Source organism: Carcharodon carcharias, chromosome 4, assembly GCF_017639515.1.
Source record: "Carcharodon carcharias isolate sCarCar2 chromosome 4, sCarCar2.pri, whole genome shotgun sequence".
NCBI lineage: Eukaryota > Metazoa > Chordata > Chondrichthyes > Lamniformes > Lamnidae > Carcharodon > Carcharodon carcharias.
In genome coordinates, this window is record NC_054470.1 from 912046 (window position 1) to 939644 (window position 27599).

General features: G+C 44.6%; 1 protein-coding gene across 2 annotated transcripts in view; it reads right to left on the reverse strand.

Moving 5' to 3' along the window:
• Positions 1-11677: 11677 nt before the first annotated feature.
• The window catches only part of stard4 (StAR-related lipid transfer (START) domain containing 4), a 33950-nt gene continuing 18028 nt past the window's right edge, over positions 11678-27599 (reverse strand). Inside the window, exons 6-7 of one of the 2 annotated variants that reach the window (XM_041186380.1) lie at positions 14185-14301; positions 11678-13342 (exon numbers count right to left, since the gene is read on the reverse strand). In XM_041186380.1, coding sequence (XP_041042314.1) covers positions 13109-13342; positions 14185-14301 — 351 coding nt within the window. In that variant the 3' untranslated portion in view covers positions 11678-13108. Of the gene's footprint in view, positions 14136-14184; positions 14302-27599 lie in introns of both variants that reach the window. The other variant, XM_041186379.1, reaches the window with a different exon arrangement.

Sequence of the window (27599 nt, forward strand, 5' to 3'; positions counted from 1 at the left end):
TTCAGAAAACTAATGGGGCTAAAGGCTGATAAGTCCCATGTACCTGATGGCCTGCATCCTAGGGTCTTAAAGGGAAGAGTGTCCTGCTGTCAACATCGCAGTGAAGCAGTCTGGGAAGAGTGTCCTGCAGTCAGCATCGCAGTGAAGCAGTTTGGGAAGAGGGTCCTGCAGTCAGCATCACGGTGAAACAGTCTGGGAAGAGTGTCCTACAATCAGCATCACTGTGAAGCAGTCTGGGAAGTGTGTCCTACAATCAGCATCTTGGTGAAGCAGTCTGGGAACAGTGTCCTGCTGTCAGCATCGTGGTGAAGCAGTCACTTCAAAAAGTGATGTCAGCACAAAGGTGAGAGCTAATTGGTGAGTAGTTGGTGTTTCCAGTTTTTCCATGGCTAAGGAAAGATAAGGGTTCTAGTTTTTATTTAAAGTACATAAATAATTTAACTTTTTTTACTGTATTCAACTTAAGGTAAGGGTGATTTATTTCAACTAGAGGCATGGCAAGGCAGCTCGGTCCTGTGTTATGTACCTACAACATGTGGGAAGTCCTAGACGCGCCTTGTGCTCTGACTGACCATGTGTGCAGGAAGTGCCACCAGCTGCAGCTACTTGAGCTTCGAGTTTCAGAGCTTGAGCAGCAGCTGGAGGCACTGAGGTGCATCCGCAAGGCTGAGAGTTTCGTGGATAGCACATTTTTAGATGTGGTCACCCCACAGCTTTCGGAAGTGGAGACAGAGAGGGAATGGGTGACCATCAGTCAGAAGAAAGGTGTCAGGCAGGTAGTCAGGAAATCCCCAGGGTGCATTTCGCTCAAGAACCGATTTTCTATGTTGGAAAACGGTGAGAGTAACGGTTCCTCTGGGGAGTGCAGCCACGCTCATGGCACTGAGTGGCTCAGCTGCACTGGGGGGAGAGGAAAAAGAGGGGAAGAGCAATAGTGGTAGGAGACTCGATAGTAAGGGGAACAGACAGGCATTTCTGTGGCCGCAATATAGACGTGACTCCAGGATGGTATGTTGCGTCCCTGGTGCCAGGGGCAAGGATGTCACTGAAGGGCTGCAAGGCATTCTAAAGGGGGAGGGAAAACAGACAGACATCGTGATACATATTAGTACCAATGACATAGATAGAAAGAGGAATGAAGTCCTACAGGCAGAATTTAGGGAGCTAGGAAACAGATTAAAAAACAGGATCTCAAAGGTAGTAATCTCTGGATTACTTCTGGTGCCACGCGCTAGAGAGTATAAAAGTAGGAGGTTAGTCCAGATGAATGAATGGCTGCAGAGATGGTGCAGGAGAGAGAGCTTTAGATTTCTGGGACACTGGGACAGTTTCTGGGGGCAGTGGGACCTGTACAAGGTGGACAGGTTGCACCTGAACTGGAATGGGACCAACATCCTTGCGGGAGGTTTGCTAGTGCTGTTGGGGAGGGTTTAACTAACTTGAGATCCTGAGAGGAGGTTCATCAGGGGGAGATGCACAGCTAAACTTAGAAGAGAGAGCAAGTGAGTCTGGAAGGCATAGAAATTATAGGCCAGATAAGGCACAAGGGAGTTTGGCAAGGTTGGATTGTATTTATTTTAATGCAAGGAATCTGACAAATAAGGTAGATGAGTTGAGGGCACAAATTAACACATGGAAGTATGATGTCATTGCTGTCATGGAGACATGGTTGAGAGAGGGGCAGGATTGGCAGCTCAATATTCCGGGATATAGGGTCTTCAGGTGAGACAATGAAGGAGGTAAAAGAGGAGAGGGTATCGCAATATTGATCAAGGAATCAATTACAGCAATAAAGAGGGATGACATCTTAGAAGGCTTCTCAAATGAAGCCATATGAGTAGAACTGAAAAACAAAAAAGGAGCAATCACATTGCTGGGAGTGTACTATAGGCCTAAACAGTAAGAGAGAAGTAGAAGAGCTGATATGTAGGCAAATTTCAGAGAAGAGTAAAAATAGTAAGGTAGTAATAGCAGGGGATTTCAACTTCCCTAATACTAACTGGATTAGTCATAGTACAATAGGTTTAGAGGGAGCAGAATTCTTAAAATGCATCCAGGAAAGCTTTTTAAGCTAGTACGTAGAAGGTCCTGGACTTAATTTTAGGAAATGAAGCCGGGCAAGTGGTAGAGGTATCAGTGGGGGAGCATTTTGAAAATAGTGATCATAACTCTGTTAGAGTCAAGGTTGTTAAGGAAAAGAACAAGCATGGGCCAGAAATCAGAGTTCTAAATTGGGGGAAGGCTGATTTTAATAAGATCAGATATGATTTGGCCAGAGTGGACTGGGAGCAGTTACTTTTAGGTGAAGCTGCGTCAGAGCAGTAGGACTCATTCAAGAAGGAAATAGGGAGAGTATAGGGCCAACATATTCCAGTAAAGACAAAGGGTGGGACCAACAAATCCAGGGAACCCTGGATGTCGAGGGATATACAGGATTGGATAAAGAGAAAAAGGGAGGCTTATGGCAGATACCGAGGGCTCAAAACAGCAGAAGTCCTACAGGAGTATAGAATGTGTAGGAGGGAAACTTAAAAAGGAAATTAGGAAAGCAAAAAGGGAGCATGAAAAAACATTGGTCGGTAAAATAAAGGAAAATCCAAAGTTATTTTAAAAGTACATTAAGAGTAAGAGGATAACTAGGGGCAGGATCTTCTAGTCGGTGAGTGGGGCCGGGGCCGGGGCCTGCTCACCGACGTGTAAAATGACGCAGGATAACATCAGGTGAAACTCCCGACATCATCCTGTGTCATTTCCATTTTCAGGTCGGCTGGTGCTCAGCCGACTCAGCTGCATACCTGCTGACCTGACAACGGCCTGTTGAGGCCATTGAGGAACTAATTGAAATCATTAATGGACCTGCCGTTCCAACCTTAAGGTTGGTGGGCAGACCAGGAGCCCTGGCGGGCTTCAGAAAAGCATGAAACTTCATCCACGGGCAGGATGAGGTTTCATGAGGGTATTTAAATTTTTAATAAAGGTTTCAGTTAAAGTTATGGATATGTCCTAACTCATGTGTCACATGAAGGGACGTCAGGGAAATTTTTCTATCATTTTTATTGCAAATTTTAATTCCGAGCCGGTCTCCGAGGCAGCACTTAGCTTCAGGGAGATCAGTGCGCTCTTTCGTGCGCATGCTCGGCTGAGGGAATCCCCACCCCACGCGCACAGGGAGCGCGGATAGGTGGGCCTTAATTGGCCCACCCATGTAAGATGGCGGTGCACCCCCTATTGGTGCCAATCGGAGGCACGCCTGCCTGCATCTGCATCCGCACTTACCCCCCCCCCCCACAATGGGTGGAAAATTTTTCCTGAGGGAAAGAGTTGGGCCCATTAGGGACCATAGTGGTAATTTGTGTGTGGAGCCAGAAGACGTAGGTAGGGTTCTAAATGAATACTTTGTGTCGGTGTTCACAGGTGAGAGGGACGACGTGGGTATGGAAATCAGGCAGAAGGACTATGATATAATTGAAGAAATTAGCATAGAAAGGGAGGAGGTTCTAACTGGTCTGGCAGGCTTAAAAGTTGATAAATCTCCAGGCCTGGATGAAATGTATCCCAGGCTGTTGAGTGAGGCAAGGGAGGAGATAACAGGGGCGCTGGCAATAATTTTCAGTACCTCTCTGGCCACAGGAGAGGTGCCAGTGGACTGGAGGACAGACAATGTGGTACCATTATTCTAGAAGGGAAGAAGCGATAAACCAGGGAACTACAGGCCAGTCAGTCTAACCTCAGTGGTGGGGAAACTATTGGAAGCAATTCTGAGGGACAGAATTAATCTACACTTGGAGAGGCAGGGATTAATCAAGGACAGTCAGCACGATTTTGTTAAGGGGAGGTCATGTCTGACCAATTTGACTGAATTTTTCGAAGAGGTAACCAGGTGTGTACATGAGGGCAATGCATTTGACATAGTCTACTTGGACTTCAGCAAGGCTTTTGATAAGGTCCCACATGGGAGACTGATAATGAAGGTAAGAGTCCATGGGATCCAAGGCAATTTGGCAAATTGGATCCAGAATTGGCTTTGTTGTAGGAGGCAGATGATGATGGCTGAGGGGTGTTTTTGTGACTGGATGACTGTTTCCAGTGGGGTTCCACAAGGATCAGTAGGTCACATTATGTGGGAGCTGGTGGATGCTGGTGCGATCCACACTGACCACAACTGCAGCAAGTGTTGGCTGCTCAAGGAACTTCGGCTCAGAGTTGATGAGCTGGAGTCCAAGCTGCGGACACCGCAACACATCAGGGAGGGGGAGAGTTACCCGGACACTGTGTTTCAAGAGGCAGTCACACCCCTTAGATTAATTACATCAAATTTGTTCCGTGGTCAGGGACAGGAGGGTGTGACTGAGTGAGGCAGGTATGGGGATCCAGAATTTGGCTATGAAGGAGTCTCAGCCGATGCCCTTGTCCAATAGGTACGAGGTGCTTGCTCCCGAAGTGGATGAGGGCACAGACTGCAGGGAGGATGAGCAAACTGACCACAGCACCGTGGTACAGAACGCCATTCAAGTGGGGGGAGAAAAGAGAAATGTAGTAGTAATAGGGGATAGCATAGTTAGGGGAATAGATACTGTTCTCTGCAGCAAAGACAGAAAGTTTGAAGGCTGTGTTGCCTGCCTGGTGCCAAGGTTAAGGACATCTTTTCTGGGCTGGAGAGGAACTTGCAGTGGGAGGGGAAGGATCCAGTCATCGTAGTCCACATGAGTACCAATGACATAGGCTAGGACTAGGAAAGAGGTTCCGCTGAGGGACTACGAGCAGCTCAGGGCTAAATTAAAATATTCTCCAGATTACGACCTGAGCCAGGTGCAAATTGGCGTAGGGTAAATAAGATTAGTGAGATAAATTCGTGGCTTAGATTGGTGTGGGAGAAATGGGTTCCGATTCATGGGGCACTGGCACCAGGCACCAGTACTGGGGAAGGATAGAGCTGTTTCATTGGGGCGGGCTTCATCTGAGCCATGCTGATACCAGTATCCTGGTGAATCATATAACTAGAGTTGTAGATAGGACTTTACACTAATTAGTGGGGGTAGGGGGAGGGTTCAATTGAAGAGAGGTTCAAGAAAATCAAAAAGGAGTGAGAAAGCAGAGGTGCAAGGTAGTGAAGAGGCGAGCGATAATCAAATTGTGACTGGAAGGGGCAGAAAATATAAGCAGAAGAGTGCAGCAGAATTTAGAAGCAGAATGAGTAATAATGGTAAAAAGTCGAAGCTTAAGGCTCCTTATCTGAATGCACGCAGCATTTGTAACAAGATAGATGAGTTGATGGCACAAGTAGAAATAAATGGATATGACTTGATGGCTATTACAGAGACTTGGTTCAGGGTGATCAAGACTGGGAACTCAATATTCAAGGGCATTCGACGTTCTAGAAAAATAGGCAAAAAGGAAAAGGTGGTAGGATAGCTTTGTTAATAAAGGAAGGTATCAGTGTGGTGGTGAGTAGTGATATCGGTGCATAGATCATGATATGGAATCAGGTTGGGTGGGAATAAGGAATTGCAAGGGGAGTCGTCCATAGGCCCCCAAAGAGTTGCCTCATTGTAGAACAAAGTATAAATCAGGAAATAATGGAGGCATGTAAGAAGGGCGCTACAGTTGTCATGGGTGAGTTTAATCTGCATAGTGACTGGACAAATCAGATTGGTGGGGATAATATAGAAGATGAATTTGTAGAGTGCATCAGGAATTGTTACTTAGAGCAATATGTTGCAGAACCTACCCGGGAACAGGCTATTTTAGATCTAATAATGTGTAATGAAGTAGGATTAAAAAGAGATCTTGTAATTAAGGATCCTCTAGGGGGTAGCGATCATAACACGGTAGAATTTCAAATTCTAGAAATTTAGCCACGCAGGCAGCATGTAAATATTTCCAAACGGAAGTGCACTACCTGTCACATTAGATGGTGGCAGAAGCACACATCAGAAACATTTAAAATCCAGATGAATTTAATCGAATTAAATGCACAGGACCCATTTTCCGTTTTCAAAAACACTATTCCTCACCATGCGCGTCCGCCGAACTGAAAATCTAAATGACGCGCGGTGACTTCGGGATGCCCACCCGACCTCACCACGCGTTGACAAGCGGGCCCCCACCCCCACTAGCCAAAGGGATAATTCTGCCCAATGTATGAAGTGCCTTCAGTTCCCTAATGCGCTCATCCAAAAACAAACCTGTCTTCATTGTTACTGAGCAGTATGGACAGCACATGTGGCTGCCTTCACTTTTTGAACAGACACCAGCAGTCCCTTTAAGGTCCACTGGTACAAATTACAAATGGGGGTTCTACAACCGGCATAGCACTCCTAACAGCAAATTTCAGCAGCCTCGCACCCAAAATAACATGCTACTTATCCATCCACATATACCCCTGCTTTTATTTTATAGGATGCAGGTGTCGCAGGCAATGTTAACATTTGTTGCCCAACCCTAATTGCCCTTGAGAAGATGGTGGTGAGCCACCTTCTTGAACTGCTGCAGTGCATCTGGTGTAAGTACACCCACAGTGCTGTTAGGGAATTCCAGAATTTTAATCCAGTGACAGTGAAGAAGCAGCGTTACAGTTCCAAGTCAGGATGGTGTGTGCCTTGGAAGGAAACTTGCAGGAGTTGGTGTTCCCATGCATCTGCTGCCCTTGTCCTTCTAGATGGTAGAGATCATGGGTTTTGAAGGTGCTGTTGAAGGAACATTAGTCAGTTGCTGCAGTGTATCTGGTATATAGTACACATTGCTGCCACTGTGGACTAGTGATGTAGAGAGTGAATATTTAAGGTGGTAGATGGGGTGTCAATCAAGCAGGCTGCCTTGTCCTGCATGGTGTCGAGCTTCTTGAGTTTTGTTGGAGCTGCACTCATCCAGAGAAGTGGACAGAACCATAACATCCATGATTTATGCCTGGACAGGCTTGCGGAGTCAGGAGTTAGTCGCTGCAGAATTCCCAGTTCTCTTACCTGCTCTTGTAGTCACAGTATTTATATGGCTAGTCCAGTACAATTTCTAGTCAATGATTGTTGATAATGGGCATTTAGCAATGTTTATGTCATCGAACATCAAAGGGAGATGATTAGATTCTCTCTCGTTCCAGAAGGTCATTGTTTGGCACTTGTGTGGCATGAATGTTATTTGCCTTTTATCAGCCCAAACCTGAATGTTGTCCAGGGCTTGCTGCAAATGGACGTGGTCTGCTTCAGTATCTGAGAAGTCACGAATAGTGTTGAGCATTGTGCGATCATCAGCACATATCCCCACTTCTGACTTTATGATGGAAGGAAGGTCATTGATGAAGCAGCTAAACATGGTTGGGCCTAGGACACTACCATGATGAACTCCTGCAGTGATATCCTGGGACTGAGATGATAAACTTCCAACAATCACAACCATCTTCCCTTGTGCTAAGTATGACACCTACCATTGGAGACTCTTCTCCCTGATTGCCATTGACTTCGATTTTGCCAGGGCTCCTTGATGCTACACTTGGTCAAGTGCTGTCTTGATGTCAAGTGCAGTCCCTCTCACCTCCCCTTTTGTGTTCAGCTCTCTTGTCCATGTTTGGAAAAAGGCTCTAAAGGGGTCAGGAGCCAAGTGACCTTGGCAAAACCCAAACTGAGCATCAGTGAGCAGGTTATTGCAGTGTAACTGTTACTTAACACTGTTGACAATACCTTCCATCACTTTACTGAGTGGAGACTGATGGGGCAGTCATTGGCCAGATTGGATTTGTCCTGCTGTTTATGGTCAGGATATACCTGGGAAATATTCCACTGTCAGATAGAGGCCAGTGTTGTGGATGTGCTGAAACAGCTTGGCTAGGGGCGCGGCTAGTTCTGGGGCATAATTCTTTAGTTCTATTGCTGGGATGTTGTCAGGGCCCATTGACTTTGCAGCATCCCATCTCTTCAGCTGTTTCTTGATTGCATCAGCTCAATGGAAAATAAAATGCCAGTTTCTTGAAACAAACCGACAATTATTTAGGTAAAATGTATTCTGATGCTCTTCAAAAACAACGACGTCAATAAGGTGCATTTTAGGATGGAGATCTTTTAATATCAGTGAGCTCATTCAAATAGAAATCCATGCAGCACCAATCAGGTTTCTTCCTCTTTTACACAGCAAATACACATTTAAAAAGTTATGCTAATGTTTTGCCATTAACTTTTGCAACCATCTGAAACTTGCACATGGTAACAGCCGAATTGAGTGTTATCTAGTAATAAATGTGGTGACATTCCTCCTAGTCTTATTTTTTTCAAACTCTCTACGCTGTTATGGTGAAACAGCAAAAAACTCATAAAACATAGCTGCACCCAATTGGGAAATAAAATTGAATTTGCTGGATTGTACCGACATAGGAAACACACAATAAATCGTCATGATCCTTGGCCAGACCCCCCAAGTTGTTGGTAAGATCCAGTTAGGGACTGGTAAGATTTTGTTTAAAGTAGACAAGGTTTGAGATTCATGATGCTTACTAAGCAAATAAAGCCACAAGATCCCACTGGCTTGGAACAAAAAAAGTTTTTACAATAAAAGTTCAGAAAGATAAAACAATTTACAATATCCATCCATCTTATACAGCTTACATTCAAGGTAAGTATGAGGTACATGTGAATTAACAGGCGTACTGTGGTCGAATATGCCACACTACAGAATAAATGATAGATGCAACCAAATCCGATTCCATGGATTTCTCAATCCACCCAGACATTTGTCACATTGTGAGCCGACCAATCTCATTGGAACCTCATCTTTCTCATGGGGGTCTCCAATATCCACCTTTGAAGATTCCCCCTTGGAATTCTTTCCAAAAGTCGGTCCCACTCGGACGGCTTCAACCATGACCCACTCAATCTCGCCTTCTGAGATTCCTTTCCCCTGGATCTCCGAGTACACTAAAGCTTCAATTTCCAAGCACAATCTCAGACCTTCGGGTGTGTCAAACAGAACAACACTGCCCCAAAGGGGTACCTTTGCCCCAACGGCTTGCAGCACGAAGTCACCAACCTTCGGCTGCGTTCTCGGATCTTCAGGGCTTCTCTCACGTCCACTTCACTCAAAGTCTGCTCCCTGCAGTTCTTTCTTTAATTTGGAGCCTATGTCACTGCTCCTTGCTTTTAACTTGACTTTATGGGACCTATTTCTGTCCCCTACCTTTTATCCCTTGCCTTGAAGTTCCTTTTGGAACCTCTCGCTGTTTGGGAGCTTTTGTTGTTCCCTTCCCATGTCTTGCTCCCTGGGACACTTACTAGAATAATGACACTCCATTTCAGGTCATCTGACCTGCATTTTTCATGGCCTTTTTCTTCTTTCTTCTGTGCAAGCCGTACAGGGCCAGTCCTCAGCCTGAAGAACATAGAAAGGTAATACTGCGCATGTGTGGCCAGTTCCCTGCCAGCACAGCATGAAAGGCCGAAGATCACGGGGAATTCCCAACCTCCAAACTAGAGAAGCTGAGTCTAGAATTCATCACAAGGTTGATATACTACTTATCTCTTGGCTTATGCTGTAGAATACCAAACATAGAACGCTTTCACCAACTTCATACAGATTCAAAAGATCCAAAAACACAGTTGTGGTGGAGATGCGAATAGAATTGAGAGGAAAGGCAGTGGTAGCTTGCAAGGACAGAGGGATCAAGGGTGGGTTTTTGGGTTTTTTTGAGGATAGGGGAGATGATGGTAATTTTGAGAAGGATATTATCTGAGGAAAATGAACCATTTATAATGTCAATATGTACACTGCAACAAACACCTACTGGGCTGTGTACACAGTCTCAAATGGGATAAATTCTACAGAGCTGTTTAGAAAGCTAGTTATATAAAAAGTACCTCATATGCTTCAACACCCTCTTTACTACTTTTAATGGAATAATTCAGATTGGTTAACCAATATTTAACCAATAAAGTTCAGTTGCTACATAGATAAAGCTTTTGCACAGTGACAAATCTAATGTTATGAGATTGATCAAGATTTTACATCGTCACTGAATTAATTATGCTGCACTGACTAATTTAACTACTACTTAAATGCCAATATCTTGAAACCTGCTGGCATATTCCCAAAACTGGACTTTAAAATAGTAACAACAAAAGTGACTGCCTATGAGGATTGACAATGCTGAATGGAATGGAATCAACAATTTCTGTTCATGGTTGAGATTTACTGACAGTTTTCTGGATGCATATGTCAACTATATGCTTCCAAAAAAAGGATCTGATCAACATACATCAGTTCTGGACACTGCAGCACAACAAAACATCCAAGAAAGAAGGAAAGCCTATCTGCTTTTTTTGGAAGCTGGTTAACTGACTATGCAGTTCCAGTTTTCATTATGCATGTCTAGATTTAGCATTTTCTTCTTCCTTTTTGTCACTACCTTGAAAGAGTATGGAATGAAAAATTTTTTGAAGAAAGCTATACCACACATAAGTGAGTATAATACAAAATATTTACTTGTGCACATTTAATTTTTTTAATATCCCAAATGTAGGAAAAAATAAAAAGTATTCCATAGCATCTTGGAACACTAATATTTGAAGCCTGACTGAGGTCCTTGCATGTACTCATGGAGTTGACCAACAGAGACCTCGGTAGCTTTGTGTATGGGTTGTGCACTGGAGTCAAGTCATATGGTGAGAAGCCACCCTCTGGTTAGACATGGTGGCTCAACTGCAGATGGGGAGAGCAGGCTGCTGCGGTTCTGGTTGTGGTCTCAACTCCACTTTCTTGTCTGCCCCTATAACTCTTGACTCCTTTGTCTGTCAAAAATCTGTCTAACTCTGCCTTGAATAAATTCAATGACCCAGTCTCCATTGCTTTCTTGGGAACAAATCCAGATACCAACAACCCTTTGAGAGAAAAAATTCCTTTCACATCTATCTTAAATGATAGACTTCTTATTCTTAAACTGTGTCTCCTAGTTCTAGTCTCTCCCACAAGTGGAAAAATCCTCCCGGTATGTACTCTGTCAAGGCCCCCAAGGATCTTACATGTTTCAATAAGATCACCTCTCATTCTTCTAAACTCCAATGGGAACAAGTCCAATCTGTTCAACCTTTCTTCATAAAATATGAATCGAGTGAACCTTCTCTGTGCTGCTTCTAACACAATTATATCTTTTTTCAAATGAGACCAAAGCTGTCCACAGCATTCCAGATGTAGTCTCACTAATGCCCTGTACAGCTGCAGTAAAAGTTCCCTACTTTTATATTCCATTCCCATTGCAATAAATGCCAATGTTCCATTTGTCTTCCTAGTCACTTGCTGTACCTGCACACTAACTTCTTGGACACTCAGATCCCTCTACCACTGAGTTCTGCAATCTTTCTCCATTTAAATACTATACTGTTTTTCTATTCTTCCTGCCAAAATGGACAAGTTCACATTTTCCCACATTATACTCCATTGACCAAATTTTCTGCCCACTCACTTAACCTGTCTTTATCCCTTTGCAGAAACTCAGCCTACCTCTTCGCAACTTACTTTCCTATTTTGGTGTCATCAGCAAATTTAGCTACTATACATTTGGTTCTTTCATCCAAATCTTTGATATAGATTGTAAATAGTTGAGATCCCAGCACTGATCTCTGTGGCATTCCACTTGTTATAGCTTGCCAACCCGAAAAAGATCCATTTATCCCTACTTTCTGCTCGCTGTTAGCTAACCAATCCTTTACCCAGGCTAATATGTTATTCCCTACACCATGTAATCTTAACTTGTGTAGTAACAAAGTAGTAAAGTGTCATGTGTACTGTCAATGCCAACTTGAACAATCCTCATGAAGTTGCCTGCTCTCTCAACCTGTTTCTCTCTGGCAAGTGAGAATTTGGCCACAGCCAAAGAATAGTGCACTTATTATCTACCTGAGCTCTGTGGCACAGTAGGAAGGAACTTGTATCAAAGAATTGCAAGAAAAAATATTCTTTAAAAGGTTGTCTATAGTTATTGTTTTAATTTAGACCCAAGTTTTCAAAGCATTTAGGAGTTCATTGTAGAAGTGGAATACAAAGCCTCAGTAGTTTTCCTTTGTCAACAGCGTTAAGACAGACTGGGAGATGTTGAAAGTTCCAGGAAGAGCTAGGGCATTAAAGTTCACTGACATGGTCACTTTCACAGCCACTGGCAATGTCATCCTCACCCTGCTTTGAGGTTGTAGTTGTGGGTGCAGCAGGTAGCAGATTTCACTGAGGACATCCTTAGTAGAGCAGAGATGTCTGAGGTTCAGGTAGGAGAATTGGTCCCTGAACATTTTGGGCAAGTATGGTCTCCTGCTAAGAGCCCTTCTGTCTACTTTGTGCTGCCTCTCCTCATTCCCCTGGTTATGCCAAGGACGATGCAAAGAATGCATCATTTCTAGGGACAAGTGGTTTGTGAAGAATCCTTGAAGCCAGGACAGTCTAACCTGAAAGCAGTTGATTCCTTTAAATAATGCTAATGGAAGGTTCTTCCTGCTGCTGAACATATGTTCTGTTGTGTGAAGTTAAGAGGTTACTTGGAGTGTTGAGCTCAAAATGACACTGCTGACAGCAAATCAGCATTACACACTGATCAACATCATGATCTGCCAATTCTGTATAATTTCTGTGGACATTCCCTGCACGCGTAAGCTAAAGCTCATCAAAATGATATCCTGTGTGGCCAGCATTGAAAGTGCACAATCACACTGCGGATGCCATTTTGGAGGCAAACTGACACCCACTGTGTCAAAACTACAGACACTATGCATTTGAATTTTGTGGCCTTTCAGCTTTCAGCCTGTAGTCTAAACAGATCTTAATTTGTTGAATGACAATATTTCGTTCTTTGAATTTCAGATAATGAAATTAAAATATAGTACACCTTGATCAGAATAAATCCACTGGCAGTAAAAAATGACTAATATCATTATATTGAAATTGTCATTTTGCTTTTATATACATATTGCTTTTATATTCATAAATGGAACATTAAAAGAAGAAACACACTAAGCATGACTGCAGCCAAAGAATATTGCACTTATTACCTACCCGAGCTCCATATGGCACAATAGGAAGGAACTCGTTTCAAGGAACTACAAGAAAAAATATTCTTTAAAAGGTTGTCAATAGTTATGGCTTTAGTTTATACCTCAGTTTTCAAAGCATTCCGGAGTTCATTGTAGAAGTTAACTAATGAATTTGCCATTGCAGTGTCCACTACAGTCTGTGGCAGCATTCCTCGTAAATCAGTCTGAATAAAGCCAGTCAAGAGACTATGGTCAGGGTCACTCTTCAAAGGAATGCAAAACCATCCACATGGGTAATTAAATCCACGAACAAAATTAGGTTGTTCCTTCCCATATTCAACACTGACTCCTGTGTTGGGTTAACAAAAAGATTGTCCTTCAATATGATTAGACATTTCAAAACATTACTTTCCAAAATAACTAAATCCTTCTTCCAAACTACTGAAAAAGTTAAAATTACCAGAAAAAATAACATGGGGAAAACAATGGTGAATTCGTTTGAAAACTTGGTGTTATCATTTTTTTAAAGAAAAAACTGAATGAAACACTCATTTCTGTTCATAGTATTAAGTAGATCCATTTAAGTGGAGTTGGGTTGAAACTGAATAGCAAATTTTACTAATGTGCAGCCTTGGCACAAAGCTTTGCCCATTGGGAGCACACACCAAGAATCCAGCCCCTTGTGAGGCTGTCTGAGATGCACAATTTGTATAACAAACTTTTCTATTAGTAATTATCCTTGCTGTTTGAGAGTTGCAGTATTCTGTGTTCAAAGTATCAGAATCAACAATTTCTCTTTTTGATCTACCTGAAGAAAACTGGGAGCAAATCATTTGCAAATATACAAAATGGAGAGCTGGGCCTTGAGGATCAATAAATAAATAGCTGCATGAGAAATGAATGGATGCAAGTGGCCCATAGCTGATAAATTTGCAATGGGTGAAATAACCTTGATGCTGTTTGTCTTTGAAGTTAAAACCTGTAGCAGTCTAATATAACAAAAGTTGCAATTGTGCTACAATCAACACCATAAAGCTCTAGAGAAAGTGAATTGCTTCATGACTTCTTTTCATCCACACATTTCCTGAATCCCAATCTGACTATGAATTCACAGGAAGATGTCGGCAGAAGACGCATGTTCCTCTAGAGAAAGGGAGAAAAGAGAAGGTTGTAAGCTTAGCTATATGTACTCACAAGACAACAGCCCATTCTGGTAATCTGTGGTATAGGAGAAGTCAATGAACTCTCTTGGGGCAATTATATTCCACAATTGCCCTGCTGTGGTGTAATGCATCAAACAACAACCCTGCTGTATAAAATAGTGGGAGATTAATACATATTTAATAAGAAATGTTTTTATATATTCTACCCTTGGGTATAATATATCCTCCTGTATAAACAATAGTTGCATTTATATAGCAATTTTAACATAGTAAACTATCCTAAAGCACTTCACAAGTATTATCAACAAAATTTGAGAGGTATAAGAAGACATTAGGCCAGATGACCAATTTTTGGTCAAACAGGTAGATTTTAAAGAGCATTTCAAAGGAGCAAAGAGATGTGAAGAAGTTGAGAGAGAGAATTCCAGAACTTAGAGCCTTGGCAGCTGAAAGCACAGCAGACAATGCTGGAGCAATTAAAATCAAGTTGCAAAGAGGTCAGAATTGGAGAAATGCAAAGATTTGGGACAGTTTAGGGCTGATGGAAGTTAAAGAGTTAGGAAGGGGCAAGCCCATGGAGGGATCTGAAAATTTAAAAATTGAGGCATTCCTAGATCAGAAATCACTGTAGGTCAAGTGAGCTCAGGGGTGATAGAGGGATTTGGTGCAAGTTAGGATACAGGAATCAGAATTTTGGATGAGGACAAGTCTATGTAGAGTAGAACAAAAACAAAGATACCTGGAAAAACTCAGCAAGTCTGACAGAATCTGTGGAGAGGGATACGGTTGATGTTTCGAGTCCATATGACCCTTCATCAGAACTAAAAAATATAGAAATGAGATGAAATATAAGCTGGTAGAGGGAGGTGGGTGGGACAGGTAGAGCTCGATAGGGGGACAGTGATAGGTGGAGGCCAAGAAGAGACTGCCAAAGATGTCACAGACAAAAGGACAAAGGGGTAGTGACGGTGGTGATATTATCTAAAGGATGTGCTATATTGTTTCCAGGACTGTCACTGACCTCATCTCCTCTGGAAATCTTCCCTCCACAGCTTCCAACCTGATAGTCTCCCAACCTCGGAGGGCCCACTTCTACCTCCTGCCCAAAATCCACAAACAGGACTGTCCCGGCAGACCGATGGTGTCAGCCTGTTCTTGCCCCACGGAACTCATTTCTTCTTATCTTGAGTCCATTCTCTCTCCCCTTGTCCAGTCTCTTCCCATCTACATCCGCCATTCCTCTCACACCCTACATCATATCAACAATTTCCAGTTCCCTGGCCCCAACCGCCTCTACTTCACCATGGATGACCAATCCCTCTACACCTCCATCCCCCATCGGGATGGTCAGAGGGCTCTCCGCTTCTTCCTCAAACAGAGGCCCGAACAATCCCCATCCACCACTACTTTCCTCTGTCAGGCTGAACTTGTTCTCTCACTGAACAATTTTTCCTTAAACTCATCTCACTTCCTCCAAATAAAAGGTGTGGCTATGGGTACCCGCATGGGCCCCAGTTATGCCTGTCTCTTTATGGGGTAGGTGGAACATTCCTTGTTCCAGTCCTACTCAGGCCCCCTCCCACAACTCTTTCTCCGGTACATCGATGACTGCTTCGGTGCTGCTTCATGCTCTCGTCTGGATCTAGAAAAATGTATTAATTTTGCTTCCAATTTCCACCCCTCCATCATTTTCACGTGGTCCATCACTGACACTTCCCTTCCTTGACCTCTCAGTCTCAATTTCTGGTGACAGGCTGCCCACCTTTATTCATTACAAGCCTACTGACTCCCACAGCTACCTTGACTACAGCTCCTCACACCCCACTTCCTGTAAGGACTCCATCCCATTCTCTCAGTTCCTTCGCCTCCGTTGCATCTGTTCTGATGATGCCACTTTCCAAAACAGTTCCTCTGACATGTCTTCCTTCTTCCTTAACCAAGGTTTTCCACTCACGGTGATTGACAGGGCCCTCAACCGTATCTGGCCCATCTCCCGCGCATCCACCCTCAAACCTTCCTCTCCCTCCCAGAACCATGATAGGGTCCCCCTCGTCCTCACTCATCACCCCACCAGCCTCCGCGTTCAAAGGATCATCCTCCAACATTTCCGCCAACTCCAGCATGATGCCACCACCAAACACATCTTTCCTTCACCCCCCCGGCGGCTTTCCACAGGGATCATTCCCTCCGGGACACCCTGGTCCACTCCTCCATCATCCCCTACACCTCAATCCCCTCCCACAGCACCTTCCCACGCAACTGCATAAAGTGCAACACCTGCCCCTTTACTTCCCCCTTCCTCACTTCCAAGGATCCAAACACTCCTTTCAACTGAAGCAGCAATTCACTTGCACTTCCTTCAATTTAGTCTACTACATTCGCCGCTCCCAATGCGGTCTCCTCTACATTGGAGAGACCAAACGCAGACTGGGTGACCACTTTGCAGAACACCTTCGGTCTGTCCGCAAGCATGACCCAGACCTCCCTGTCGCTTGCCATTTCAACACACCACCCTGCAGTCATGCCCACATGTCTATCCTTGCCCTGCTGCAATGTTCCATTGAAGCTCAACACAAACTGGAGGATCAGCACCTCATCTTCCGACTAGGCACTACAGTCTTCTGGACTTAACAATGAGTTCAACAATTTCAGATCATGAACTCTCTCCTCCATCCCACCCCCTTTCTGATCCCCCTTTTTCCAATAATTTATCATTTTTTTTACAAATACATTTTTCTCTTCCCTCCTATTTTTAAATTTATTTCGATCTATTGTTTCATCTCCACCTTTTAGCCCATTTCAATCCCTTCCCCAACCCCACCCCCACTAGGGCCATCTGCCACTAGCTTGTCCTGCTTTCTACCCTTAATGACCCCATTAGCACATCCTTTAGATAATATCACCACCATCAACACCCCTTTATCCTTTTGTCTGTGATATCTTTGGCAGTCTCTTCTTGGCCTCCACCTATCACTGGCCCCCTATCGAGCTCTACCTGTCCCACCCAGCCCCTCTACCAGCTTATATTTCATCTCATTTCTATATTTTTTAGTTCTGTTGAAAGGTCATATGGACTCAGAAACATCAACTGTATCCCTCTCCGGAGATGCTGTCAGGCCTGATGAGTTTTTCCAGGTATTTTTGTTTTTGTTGTAGATTTCCAGCAAACGCAGTATTTTGCTTTTATCTACATAGAGTAGAACGGGAAGACTGGCCAGAATATCTTGGAATAGACAGGTTTGGAGGTAAAAAAGCATGTATGGGGGTTTCAGCAACAACAAGCTGAGGCAGGGATGAAGTCAGGAGATATTATGGAAAGTAGGTAGTTCTGGTAATGGTGCAAATGGGATCAAAAGCTTATCTTGGGGCCAAATACAACAACCGAGGCTGCGAACAGTCTGGTTCAGCCTCAGATGTTTTCAAGGGAGAGGGATGCAATTGGTGTCTAGGGAAAGTAGTTTTTTGGGGGCACCAACGACAATGATTTCAGTCTTCCCAATATTTAGTTGGAGGAAATTATGCACCTCTAGTACTGGAGGTCAGACAAGTAGCCTTCAATTTAGAAACAGTGGAGAAGTCGAGAAAGCTGATGGTGATGTAGAGCAGGATATCATCAACATCCATGTTGAGCCTGACATTTTTGGAATGAGTTTGCCTTGGAGACCAAGGTTAGATCCTTTCAGGACAACTGAGGTAATGGTGTGTGAGGAGGAAGAGAAGGTGCTTGCCAGTTATGATTAGATAGCTAAGTGGAACCAGGCAAGGACAGTCCTACCCAAATGAAGGAGGCATTGGAGGAGGATAGTATAGTCAATTGTGTGAAAGGCAGACAAATATTTTTTTATATGTGTGAAAATTCACCATGAAAGGAATGAAATAACTAATAATCAAAGAAAAGCATACAAAAAAGTGTTGCACTTAATCTTTACAAACTTGTCTTCCCCAATGCCATGACCTTGACATTATAGATTCTATGGGAGTTCTCGCTCCCTACTTTACGTCATTATTTTCTTTCTTTTTCTCCTTTTCTTCTACAGAATCAACCCTCCTTGCCCCAACCCAGCCTCTATTCCACAGAATAGTTTTTTTCTTTCTCACCTCCCTCATCATGGCTGTCACTATCCTTCTTTACGCCTGCTTTCAATCATTTTTGATCCAGCTTTTTCCCCACCAGTGTAGCTACTTCCCACTGACCAAGGATTAACACTGTTTTGTCAGAGGGCAATACTGTGATTTAAGCTGGGCTGAGATAATTCCACTGTTTGGCAGAGTTCTTACTTTTAGATCACAAATTCACCCTTTTAATTTTTTTTGACCCCCTCCATCTGGGGAGAGATTAAAGTTCAGGGGAGTCATCAATCAGCCCCTCTCTCTTTAATCCACTGCCAATCTGTGATTGGGAGGTGCAGAGGCCACGTCCCCAGTAGCTGCTGCTCTCATGCACAATCCGCAGAGGCCTTCCTGCAGTGGGCTGTCTTCCTGCTCTGCCTCCACTGCAAGAGTCGCTGGCACTGGACTGGGGGAGACTGGGTGGGTGGAGGGGCTGGTGGTGGTGAGTGGCAGTGGGAAGAGGGAGGAGCAGCACTGAGACTTGGATGCTGGGATCTGGAGACTGGGGTTTGGGCCTGACAGCTGCTTGTCTCTCACACTCTCACAGTATTTAATAAAAGTTTAGGAATTCAGTCTCATTTATAAAATGTTTCCCTTTTATCCATTATCACTATTACTGCCTTTACACTCCAACTCCCCCACATAGGGCAAGGTGAGGGAATCCAGGTAGGGGGGAGGGTGGGGGCAGGGGTAGAAAGAGGAGGAGATGAGTGAGTGGGGGTTGCTGAGAAGGGTGGGACAGCATGAGTGAGGGACTGAGTGGGGAGGATGGGCATGAGTGAGTGAGTAAATGAATGGGGGCTGAGTGGGCTGGGAGGGAAGGCATAAGTGAGTGTAAGGGAGGGAAATGGCAGGGTTGGGAAAACTGGTGTATGTTTGTGCTGTTTATGCTGGTGTCTGGGGTCAAGTTAATTTTCAAAAGTTGTTTTTGGATATATTTGTTCATGGGATGTGGGCATCAATGGTAAGGCCAGCCTCTGTTGCTCATCCCTTATTGCCCTTAAGAAGATTGGCCTTCAACAACCACTACCATCTTCCTTTGTGCTCGGTATGACTACACTCAGTTTTCCATCCTGATTCTTCTTGGCTTTAGTAAAACTGGAGTTCCTTGGTGCCACACTTGGTCAAAAAGCTGCCATGGTGTCAAGGTTCTTGCCTCCATTCTGTAATTCAATGGTACAAAACTTAGATCAGTATCGCCCATTGTTTAGGCATTACAAGTGCTGTTTGGTGTCCACCAACGCTGTGTCTGTGGCATGTACACACATGTTTGGGGCGAGTTCTGCCATATTGATGAGGGTTTTGGCACAGGTACAGTGAACTATCACTGGAATTATGCAGTGCAGAAAGATCATGACGTCAATCAGCGTACAATACCAATCTGATATCAGCAAACACTCTCTCAACTCGCACAACTGAACACGCAGGAAGGACCATCTCCAACCATCACTATTTAAAGGGATTATCAACTGTTTACAGGTTTGTTACTGGTTGTTTTTTTATGGCTGATGCTTTTGACTCTGCAAGTGTTTGGTACTTTATACAGTTGTTTTGAGTTGCCAACGTCCACAGGGAGTGCTGTGGCAGGTGCTCAAGCTATTGCTAACATTAAGACTTCTACACAAATCAGTTGCTCCCAAACATGAGTGAACTAGTATGCATTCCCTTTGGAATACAGCATGACTTGCAGAATGCACAAGCAACAAGCAACAGGACAAGTTACTTATAGAGGAAGGGAAGAAGGGCAGGAGACCATATCTGCCCAGGATGTTCAAGAAGCAATTCTCCTACATGCACTTCAGTGAGGAACATTTTGTGAGATATCTGTACTTCAATAAGGGAATGCTTACTGAAATCTGCCACCTGCTAGAGACATAACTGCAACTTCAGAGCAGAACAGAACCACATGACAAGAAGCTGTGAAGGTGACTATGGTGATGAACTTTTATGTGCTTTGCTCCTTCGAGGCTGGAGTTATTTGCAATATCTTGCAGTCTGCCATTCACTGTTGCCATGAGGGAGGACAGCAAGATACTTCATTAATTGAGAGAAAACTACATTTCATTATATCGTGCCAGGCAGAGTGAGCATGCAGCTTTGCTAGAATTGCAGGCTTCCCACTCAGTCGAGTACCACTGACTGCATACACATAGCTTTTTAGGTGCTGCATGTCAATTCTACCATATGCTGCAAACAAAAGGGATTTGGTTCCCTCCAAGTCTAACTGGTGTATGACCATACTCAGAATCATGCAAGTCAGAGCTCAGTAACCTGGCATGATGTCTTCATTCTGTGGCAGTCCACTGTGCCAGCTGCATTTGAGCTATTATTGCAATCCAAAGGGTGGCTAAGCGACAAAGAGCTCCCCAAGGTTCAAAAGGCTGATGATGGTCAGTGTGTAACCTACGCAGCGTACATATAAAATGTGACAGAGAAAAAAATTGACATGTTGAAACAATGCTTCTACAGCTTGAACTGCTCTGGAGGAGCCTTGCAGTATTTGACAGAGTGGGTGTCGAAATTCATTGTAGTCTGCTGCACACTATATAGCTTTTCCATCGTGAGAGGATAACCCTTGTAACCAGCTATACGGCAATCAGTTCAGGAGCAAGAGAATGAGGAAGAGGAAGAAGAATAAAGGAGGCAGCTTAGACAGCCCCTTTCCACCAGGGCTGTACAAGAAATCATCCAAGTGCGGTACCAGTAACTGTGACCTTAGTTCCCCAATAACCAACAGTTTCACACCTTATATCCCCTCTATCACTAGACGATCACAACATCCAATTGGCTACAATGCAAAAGTAAAAGCCACCTCAAAATAAACATTCCAAACTAAGTCTGGAAATTTAAATATTCCATATTGCATACAAAGTTAAACTAATCACCTTTGTGCAATTCCTTAGTGCCTGTACCCGACCTGGGTGCTCCTGTGTAATGCTATCTCAGTGGTTATAGCGTGGTTGTTGGAAAGCTGCTAACTTGCAGTGGAGAAGACTGATGATCTTGGAGGACAACCTCGAGAGAGTGAAGAGATAAAGTTGTGAAGTAAGAGGTGTATGCTTCTGCACCTGCAGCCTGTAAATCAGATGGGAATGTGGGATGAAGGGGAGGCAGAATGTGAGGAGGAAGATTAGGTATGAGGATGAAGTCACCTTTGATGCTTTCAGCAACTCCACTGGCCATGGCCTCGGCAATGGGCCTCCCAATAATAGCTAGCATCGCCTACTCTGTGAGGGTCACGATATCTAGGTATGCATTTTCCCCTCCTGCTTACTCTGGTTGTGAGTCACCTTGTCCAGTGAGACGGAAGCATGTCAGAGAGTTTCGTGCTGTTTGGTGATGTGGTTGTCATGGCTGAAGTGTGTACAAGCTATGAGGAGATTTGGGTATTAGGCTTGCAATAGTGCTAAGTGCATTAGGGTGTGGTATAGCATGTGAGTGTCAGGTGTGAGTTCTGATTGATAAATTAGCGGCAGATACGTGATTGAGCAGCGTCTAAGGCAAGTGCTACATGTGATAAGAATACGACATTTGAAGAAACATTCACTGGCCTGGATTGTTTTTTTGAGGCCACTGAGCTTCTTGCAGCACTGTCACACCACATGGACTTCTGAAACTGACCTCCATATCCATATGCTCTCGCTGTCTTCTGAGGATATGACTTGACAGCCTCCTGGCCCCCCGTGGATATGGGATATCTCTCCTTCTTTGCACCTCCTCCACCAAGGCTGCATCCAAAAACCTTGGAGTTCTGTCTTTCTCAGGTTAGATTCACACCCATAGAACTGTCAGCACATGCTCCACCCAAAATGCACCTCTCCTTTAAGAAGTGCAGGCTAGCTTTAACTGGTGCTAGCCACACACAATATTGGCCCTTGCTCAGGTGTCCAGCCAATCAGCAGAGTGGTGAGTTGTGGCTGGACACTGCAATCAGGTAAAACAGCAGGCAGCAAGGACCTGGTGTTTTACCTGCATTTCACTCAGCAGATGCAGCTTAATCACAGATCATAATTCCTGCATCCGGTTTTGGGGGCAATCAAATCTAGTCCCACAATTCCTCTGTTTATGCTTGGACCAAGACTGTAATGGGATCTGGAACTAAGCAGTCTTGGCAAACCCGAAACTGAGCATCGGTGAATTGCCACAAAATAGCATTGTCAACAACAGCTACCATCTGTTTGCAGATGATTGAAACAGAACAGTAATTCTGAACAGTAATTGGTTAAATTGGATTTGTTCTGTTTCTCACAGACAGAACATACTTGAGCAATTTTCCATTTTGTAGGGTAGATACCAGCAGCTGGAATGGAACAGCTAGCTAGAGGTGCAGCTAGTTCTGGAGCACAAGTCTTCAGCATTATAGCTGGGTTGTTTAACATTTGCAGTCCTCCAGTTCCCTGGTTCTAAGCTAATATACAAAGAGAATGATCAGAGTTTAAGCTATCTACATTCTGCCATCCTAGGTTGCTGAGGGAAACATTCTATCAGCTCTGGGTGACCTGTGATAGAATAGTGGAGGCAGCATGCTAGACAACTAAACAATCTCACAACCAACAGATCAGGTCAAAGATCTATAGTGCTGCCACATCCATTGTCAATGGTGGTGGAAAATTAAACTAACGGGAGGAGGAGTATGATGAACATTCCCATCCTTAACAATTGTGCAGCCCAAGATGCAAGTGCAGAATTCAAGGCTGAAGCATTTGCAACCATCTTCAACCAGGAGTGCCAAGTGGATGATTTATCTCAGCATTCATTTCAGGATTTCAGGTCCTCACCATCTTATCCCAGATCCCAGGTCTTGAACTAATTTGATTTTCTTGATAGCATGCGGTAGAATGGCTGCCCAGTATCTCATTTAAATGTAGTAAAGTGCTCTTCAGCTAACAAATTCTCAGTCCATGCCAATATATTATCCCTATCCCATGTGCTTTAATCTTGCACACTAAACTCTTATGTGGAACTTTATCAAAAGCTTTCTGAAAATCCGAATACAGCACATCCACTGGTTCTCCTTTATCTATTCTGCTAGTTACGTCCTCAAAAAACTCCAGTAGGTTTGTCAATTAATGATTTCCCTTTCATAAATTAGATTTTGTCTAATCCGGTTGATATTTTCTAAGTGTCCTGTTATCACATCCTTTATAACAGACTCTAGCATTTTCCCTACTACTGATGTTAGGCTAACTGGTCCGTAACTTGCTGTTTTCTCCCTCCCTCCTCTTTTAAAATAGCGGGGCTACATTTGCCACCCTCCAATCTGCTGGGACTGTTCCAGCATCTACAGAATTTTGGAAGATGACAACCAACCCATCCACTATTTCCATGGCCACCTTCCTTAGTACCCTGAGATGTAGATTATCAGGCCCTGGGGATTTATCTGCTTTTGGTCCTATTAATTTCTCCAGCACTAGTTTTTTAGTGATACTAATTTCCTTCAATTGCCCCTACTCATTAGACCCTTGGTTCCCTAGCATTTCTGGGAAGTTATTTGTGCCTCCTCCATGAAGACAGAACTAAAATAGTTGTTTAACTGCTCTGTCATTTCCTTGTTCTCTATTATAAATTCTCCAGTTTCAGATTGTAAGGGACCTACATTTGTCTTCACTTCATACTCTGCTCCCATGCTGCATGTTTTAAACCTCTGCACACACTAGCATCTCATGCCCCCCTCCTCCTTGCAGGTTAAATTGTATCTGACTAACTTGATTGATTTATTTTATGAATAGGGAGGTTTGATGACAATAGTGCAACAAACATATATATGGACTCTCAAAAGGTATTTGATATGAATACCTCATAACAGATTTCTGTGGAAAGTAGAAGCACATCTTATTAAAGGGACTGTGGTAACTTGGATATGAAATTGACTTCAGGCACCTAATTTTAGCATTGGGCACATCTAGGCCAAGTATAACACATCCAAATAAAGAATAAAGTTCCCTCTACTTTGCCCAACAATATATCTCTGCCCCAATGCCCCAGCATTACATTCTCCCATTTCCTACATCTTAATTCTGTCTTAATGTTGGAGGCAGATTTGTACAGTAGGCTCTAGAAACTGGACTGGGACTGCCAACAATAACAACCATATATTTACATAGCACCATTAAAGCAATTTAAAAATCCCAATGCCCTTCACAGGAGCATTATAAAACAAAATTAAATACTGAGCCACATAAGGCTATTCCTTTAGCTACCTAAGCTAACTGAGACCAACTGAGACACCCAGTTCCTCAATGGAATCATCAACACCCATGTGAACCAGTGGAACAAGACGAGATCTCACTTTAACATTTCATCCAAAAGTAGGACGTCCAATCATCTAGCACTCTCTCAGTATTGCACTGGTGCGTCAGCCTAGATTATGTGCTCAATGAAAGTTAACAGTTATTAACACTGTTCATAATTATCAAAGATAAAGCTCAAATATAAATTTAAATCTGCATTAAAAGGTTTGTCTAGTTGATATGAGGAACTTTAAACAATTTAATCAGGCTACTGTTCCAACTAATCAAAAATCTTTGTCAATTGGTACCCTAGGGAAGTTGCCGGAGTACTTTCAGTCTATGGGCAGAATTTTCAGTGACGTGTGGGGGGGGGGGGGGGGGGGGGGGGGGGGGGGGGGGGGGGGTGGTGGTGGTGGTGGTGGTGGTACATGTCAGCGACATCGGGTGAGCGTCCTGATGTCACTGCATGCCATTGCGATATTTCACTGTGCGGGCACACAATGAAGTCCAACCTGTGCCCATCATTAATTAACAGGCCAGTTAAGGCCCTTTAGTCATCAATCGATGGTGATTGTTAGGCACCCGTGTGATCTTCAGATCGGCACACGGGCGCAACAGGCAGACTTTTCTATGAGCTTCATCCACGGGCAGGATAAATGGGGTCGTCAATCTGCTTTGTGGAGTATTTATTGCAGAAAGTATTTTAAACTTGCCTGTGCGATCTGTAACAGTTCAGAACGAATTCGAGCAGCTTTCTCTGTACTTTGAAGCTTCAGGTCAGCATTCTGCAGTGAGGAATCTTTACGACTGGGGTGCAGCGCCGAACGAGTCTCCGACTATCAAGGGAGCCAGTCAACTACATCTATCAGATGATTGGCCCTGAGATCTCTCCTAACTGTGTAGGCATACACCCCCATGCCAGTAGCTCTGAAGGTCACAGTTGCCCTCAACTTCTATGCCTCTGGCTCCTTCCAGGGCTCAGTGGGTGATCTTTGCGGTGTCTCCCAATTAGCTGTCCACACTTGTGTCAAGCAGGTTACAGATGCTCTGTTCAGACGTGCATTGACCTTCATCCACTTCCGCTGGGACCAGGCAAGCCAGGCACAGCGAACCACAGGCTTTGCGGCCATTACTGGCTTCCCCCGTGTCCAGGGTGCTATAGACTGTACACATGTGGCCATCAAGGCGCCAGCAGGTGAGCCCGGGTGTCTTTGTCAACAGGAAGGGCTTCCACTCCATGAACGTGCAGATAGTGTGTGACCACAGGATGTGATTCTAAAAGTCTGTGCAAGGTACCCAGGCAGCTCCCACGATGCCTACATCCTCAGACATTCCCAGGTTCCGGGGCTCTCCAGTGCTCCAGCCCGGCTGGATGGATGGCTGCTGCTGGGTGACAAGGGCTATCCCCTCAGAAGGTGGCTCATGACGCCTCTCCGCCATCCAATATCAGAGCAGTGGTACAATAGGAGTCATGCCTCCACAAAGGCTATGGTGGAGAGAGCCATCGGTCTTCTCAAGATGCACTTCTGATGCCTGGACTGCTCAGGGGGCACACTCCTGTACATCCCAGATCGTGTCTCGGTGATAGTGGTTGCATGCTGCGCACTCCACAATCTGGCAGTGGACAATGAAGACGTTGACACAATGTCTGCGCTGCACACGATGAGTCCAGCAGTGAGTCCGAGAATGAGCACACACAGGGAAATGCTGAGGGGGTAGACGCTGACCCGGGACTATACCAAGGAGACAGGGACACCCGGGAAGCTTTAATCCAACAAACCTTCAGCTAGCACAAAACAAATGGATCAGCAGGACCAGCCTTGCCTGGTGCATCCATACTCGGCACCTCAGTACAAAATCTGCCAGGATATCATCAGGAACTAAGGGCTTTGGACATAAATTTGAATATCCAAACACTCATGACATTTTTCTTAAACATACACATGCAGAACAAACGAACCACCCTCAGCTATTGTCACACATCTGATTTTTAATTTTAACATCAGATGTCCTCCCAATTGCAAAACAATACTGTAAGCGAGCAAAAATAAATTAAAAGGACCTAATCTCAGGTCAACACAAAAGTACCAGTGAGAAACCCGTGGTGTGCCTAATGTGCCTTACGTTTCCATTTGTGGGTGCTACGTCTTGGTGCTGTCCCATTGCTGGGAGTGGTATCTGAGACAGGCTGCTGACTCTGCTGCCCTGTTGGCCTCGATGACCTTGGCGGTCGTCCTCTGGCCCGTGGAGCCTGTGCTGGCCCCGCCTGGGAGGGAGCTGCCAGTTGCACAGCTGGCATCTCCCCAGTTGTCGCAGCCTCACCAGATGTAACAGTCACTGGGTGAGGGGCAGAGGAGCTGGTGCCCTCATCAGGAGTGCTGTGAGAGGAGCCCGCAGGTACGACAGGCAGCTGCTGCACCGACGTGAGGTCACCTCGGACCTCCCTGCTCACTGTGGATGGATGGGCAATGAGCTGGGAAGCTTGCAGCCCACACCATCTCCCACATTGGCACTGACCAGCTGTGGCCAATGTTGCTGTGAGGACTTGCAGGGCCGAGTGTAACCCTAGGAGAACCTGATCGTTCTTCTGGAGGTGCCTCTGCACGAGAGTCACCACTCTGTCCATGGAGGAAGCATGGTGCTCTGCTATGAGGCTCATTGCATCAGTGATGCTCTGCGTGGACTCCTCCACCATGGACACCAAGTGAAGCATAGCCTCGTGTATCACACCCAGATGCTCCCACACACCCGGCTGCATTTCCTGCAGCTGCTGCGTCGCGGACGACTCCAGAGGCACATCTTCAGGCACTGACTGAGCATGTGTCTGGTCCCCTGCAGTCCTCTGACTGCTGGCGCCATCGGCACTCTCTGTCTTGGCCAGCTCCTCCAGCGATTGTGAAGTGTCCTCTCCACTGTGCCCTGGGACACTAGTCCATGTTCCAAAGCCCACCGAGGTGTAAGTATCTGTGCCGGTGCCTGCCTCGCAGAAATAGTGTGACGCAGGTGACACTTGAGGGCCCTCAGGTGTGAGAGGGGGCATCTGCAGCTCCTCCTGGCGGCCATGCTCTGATGATGCTGAAATGAACAACAAGGACAGTGGATCA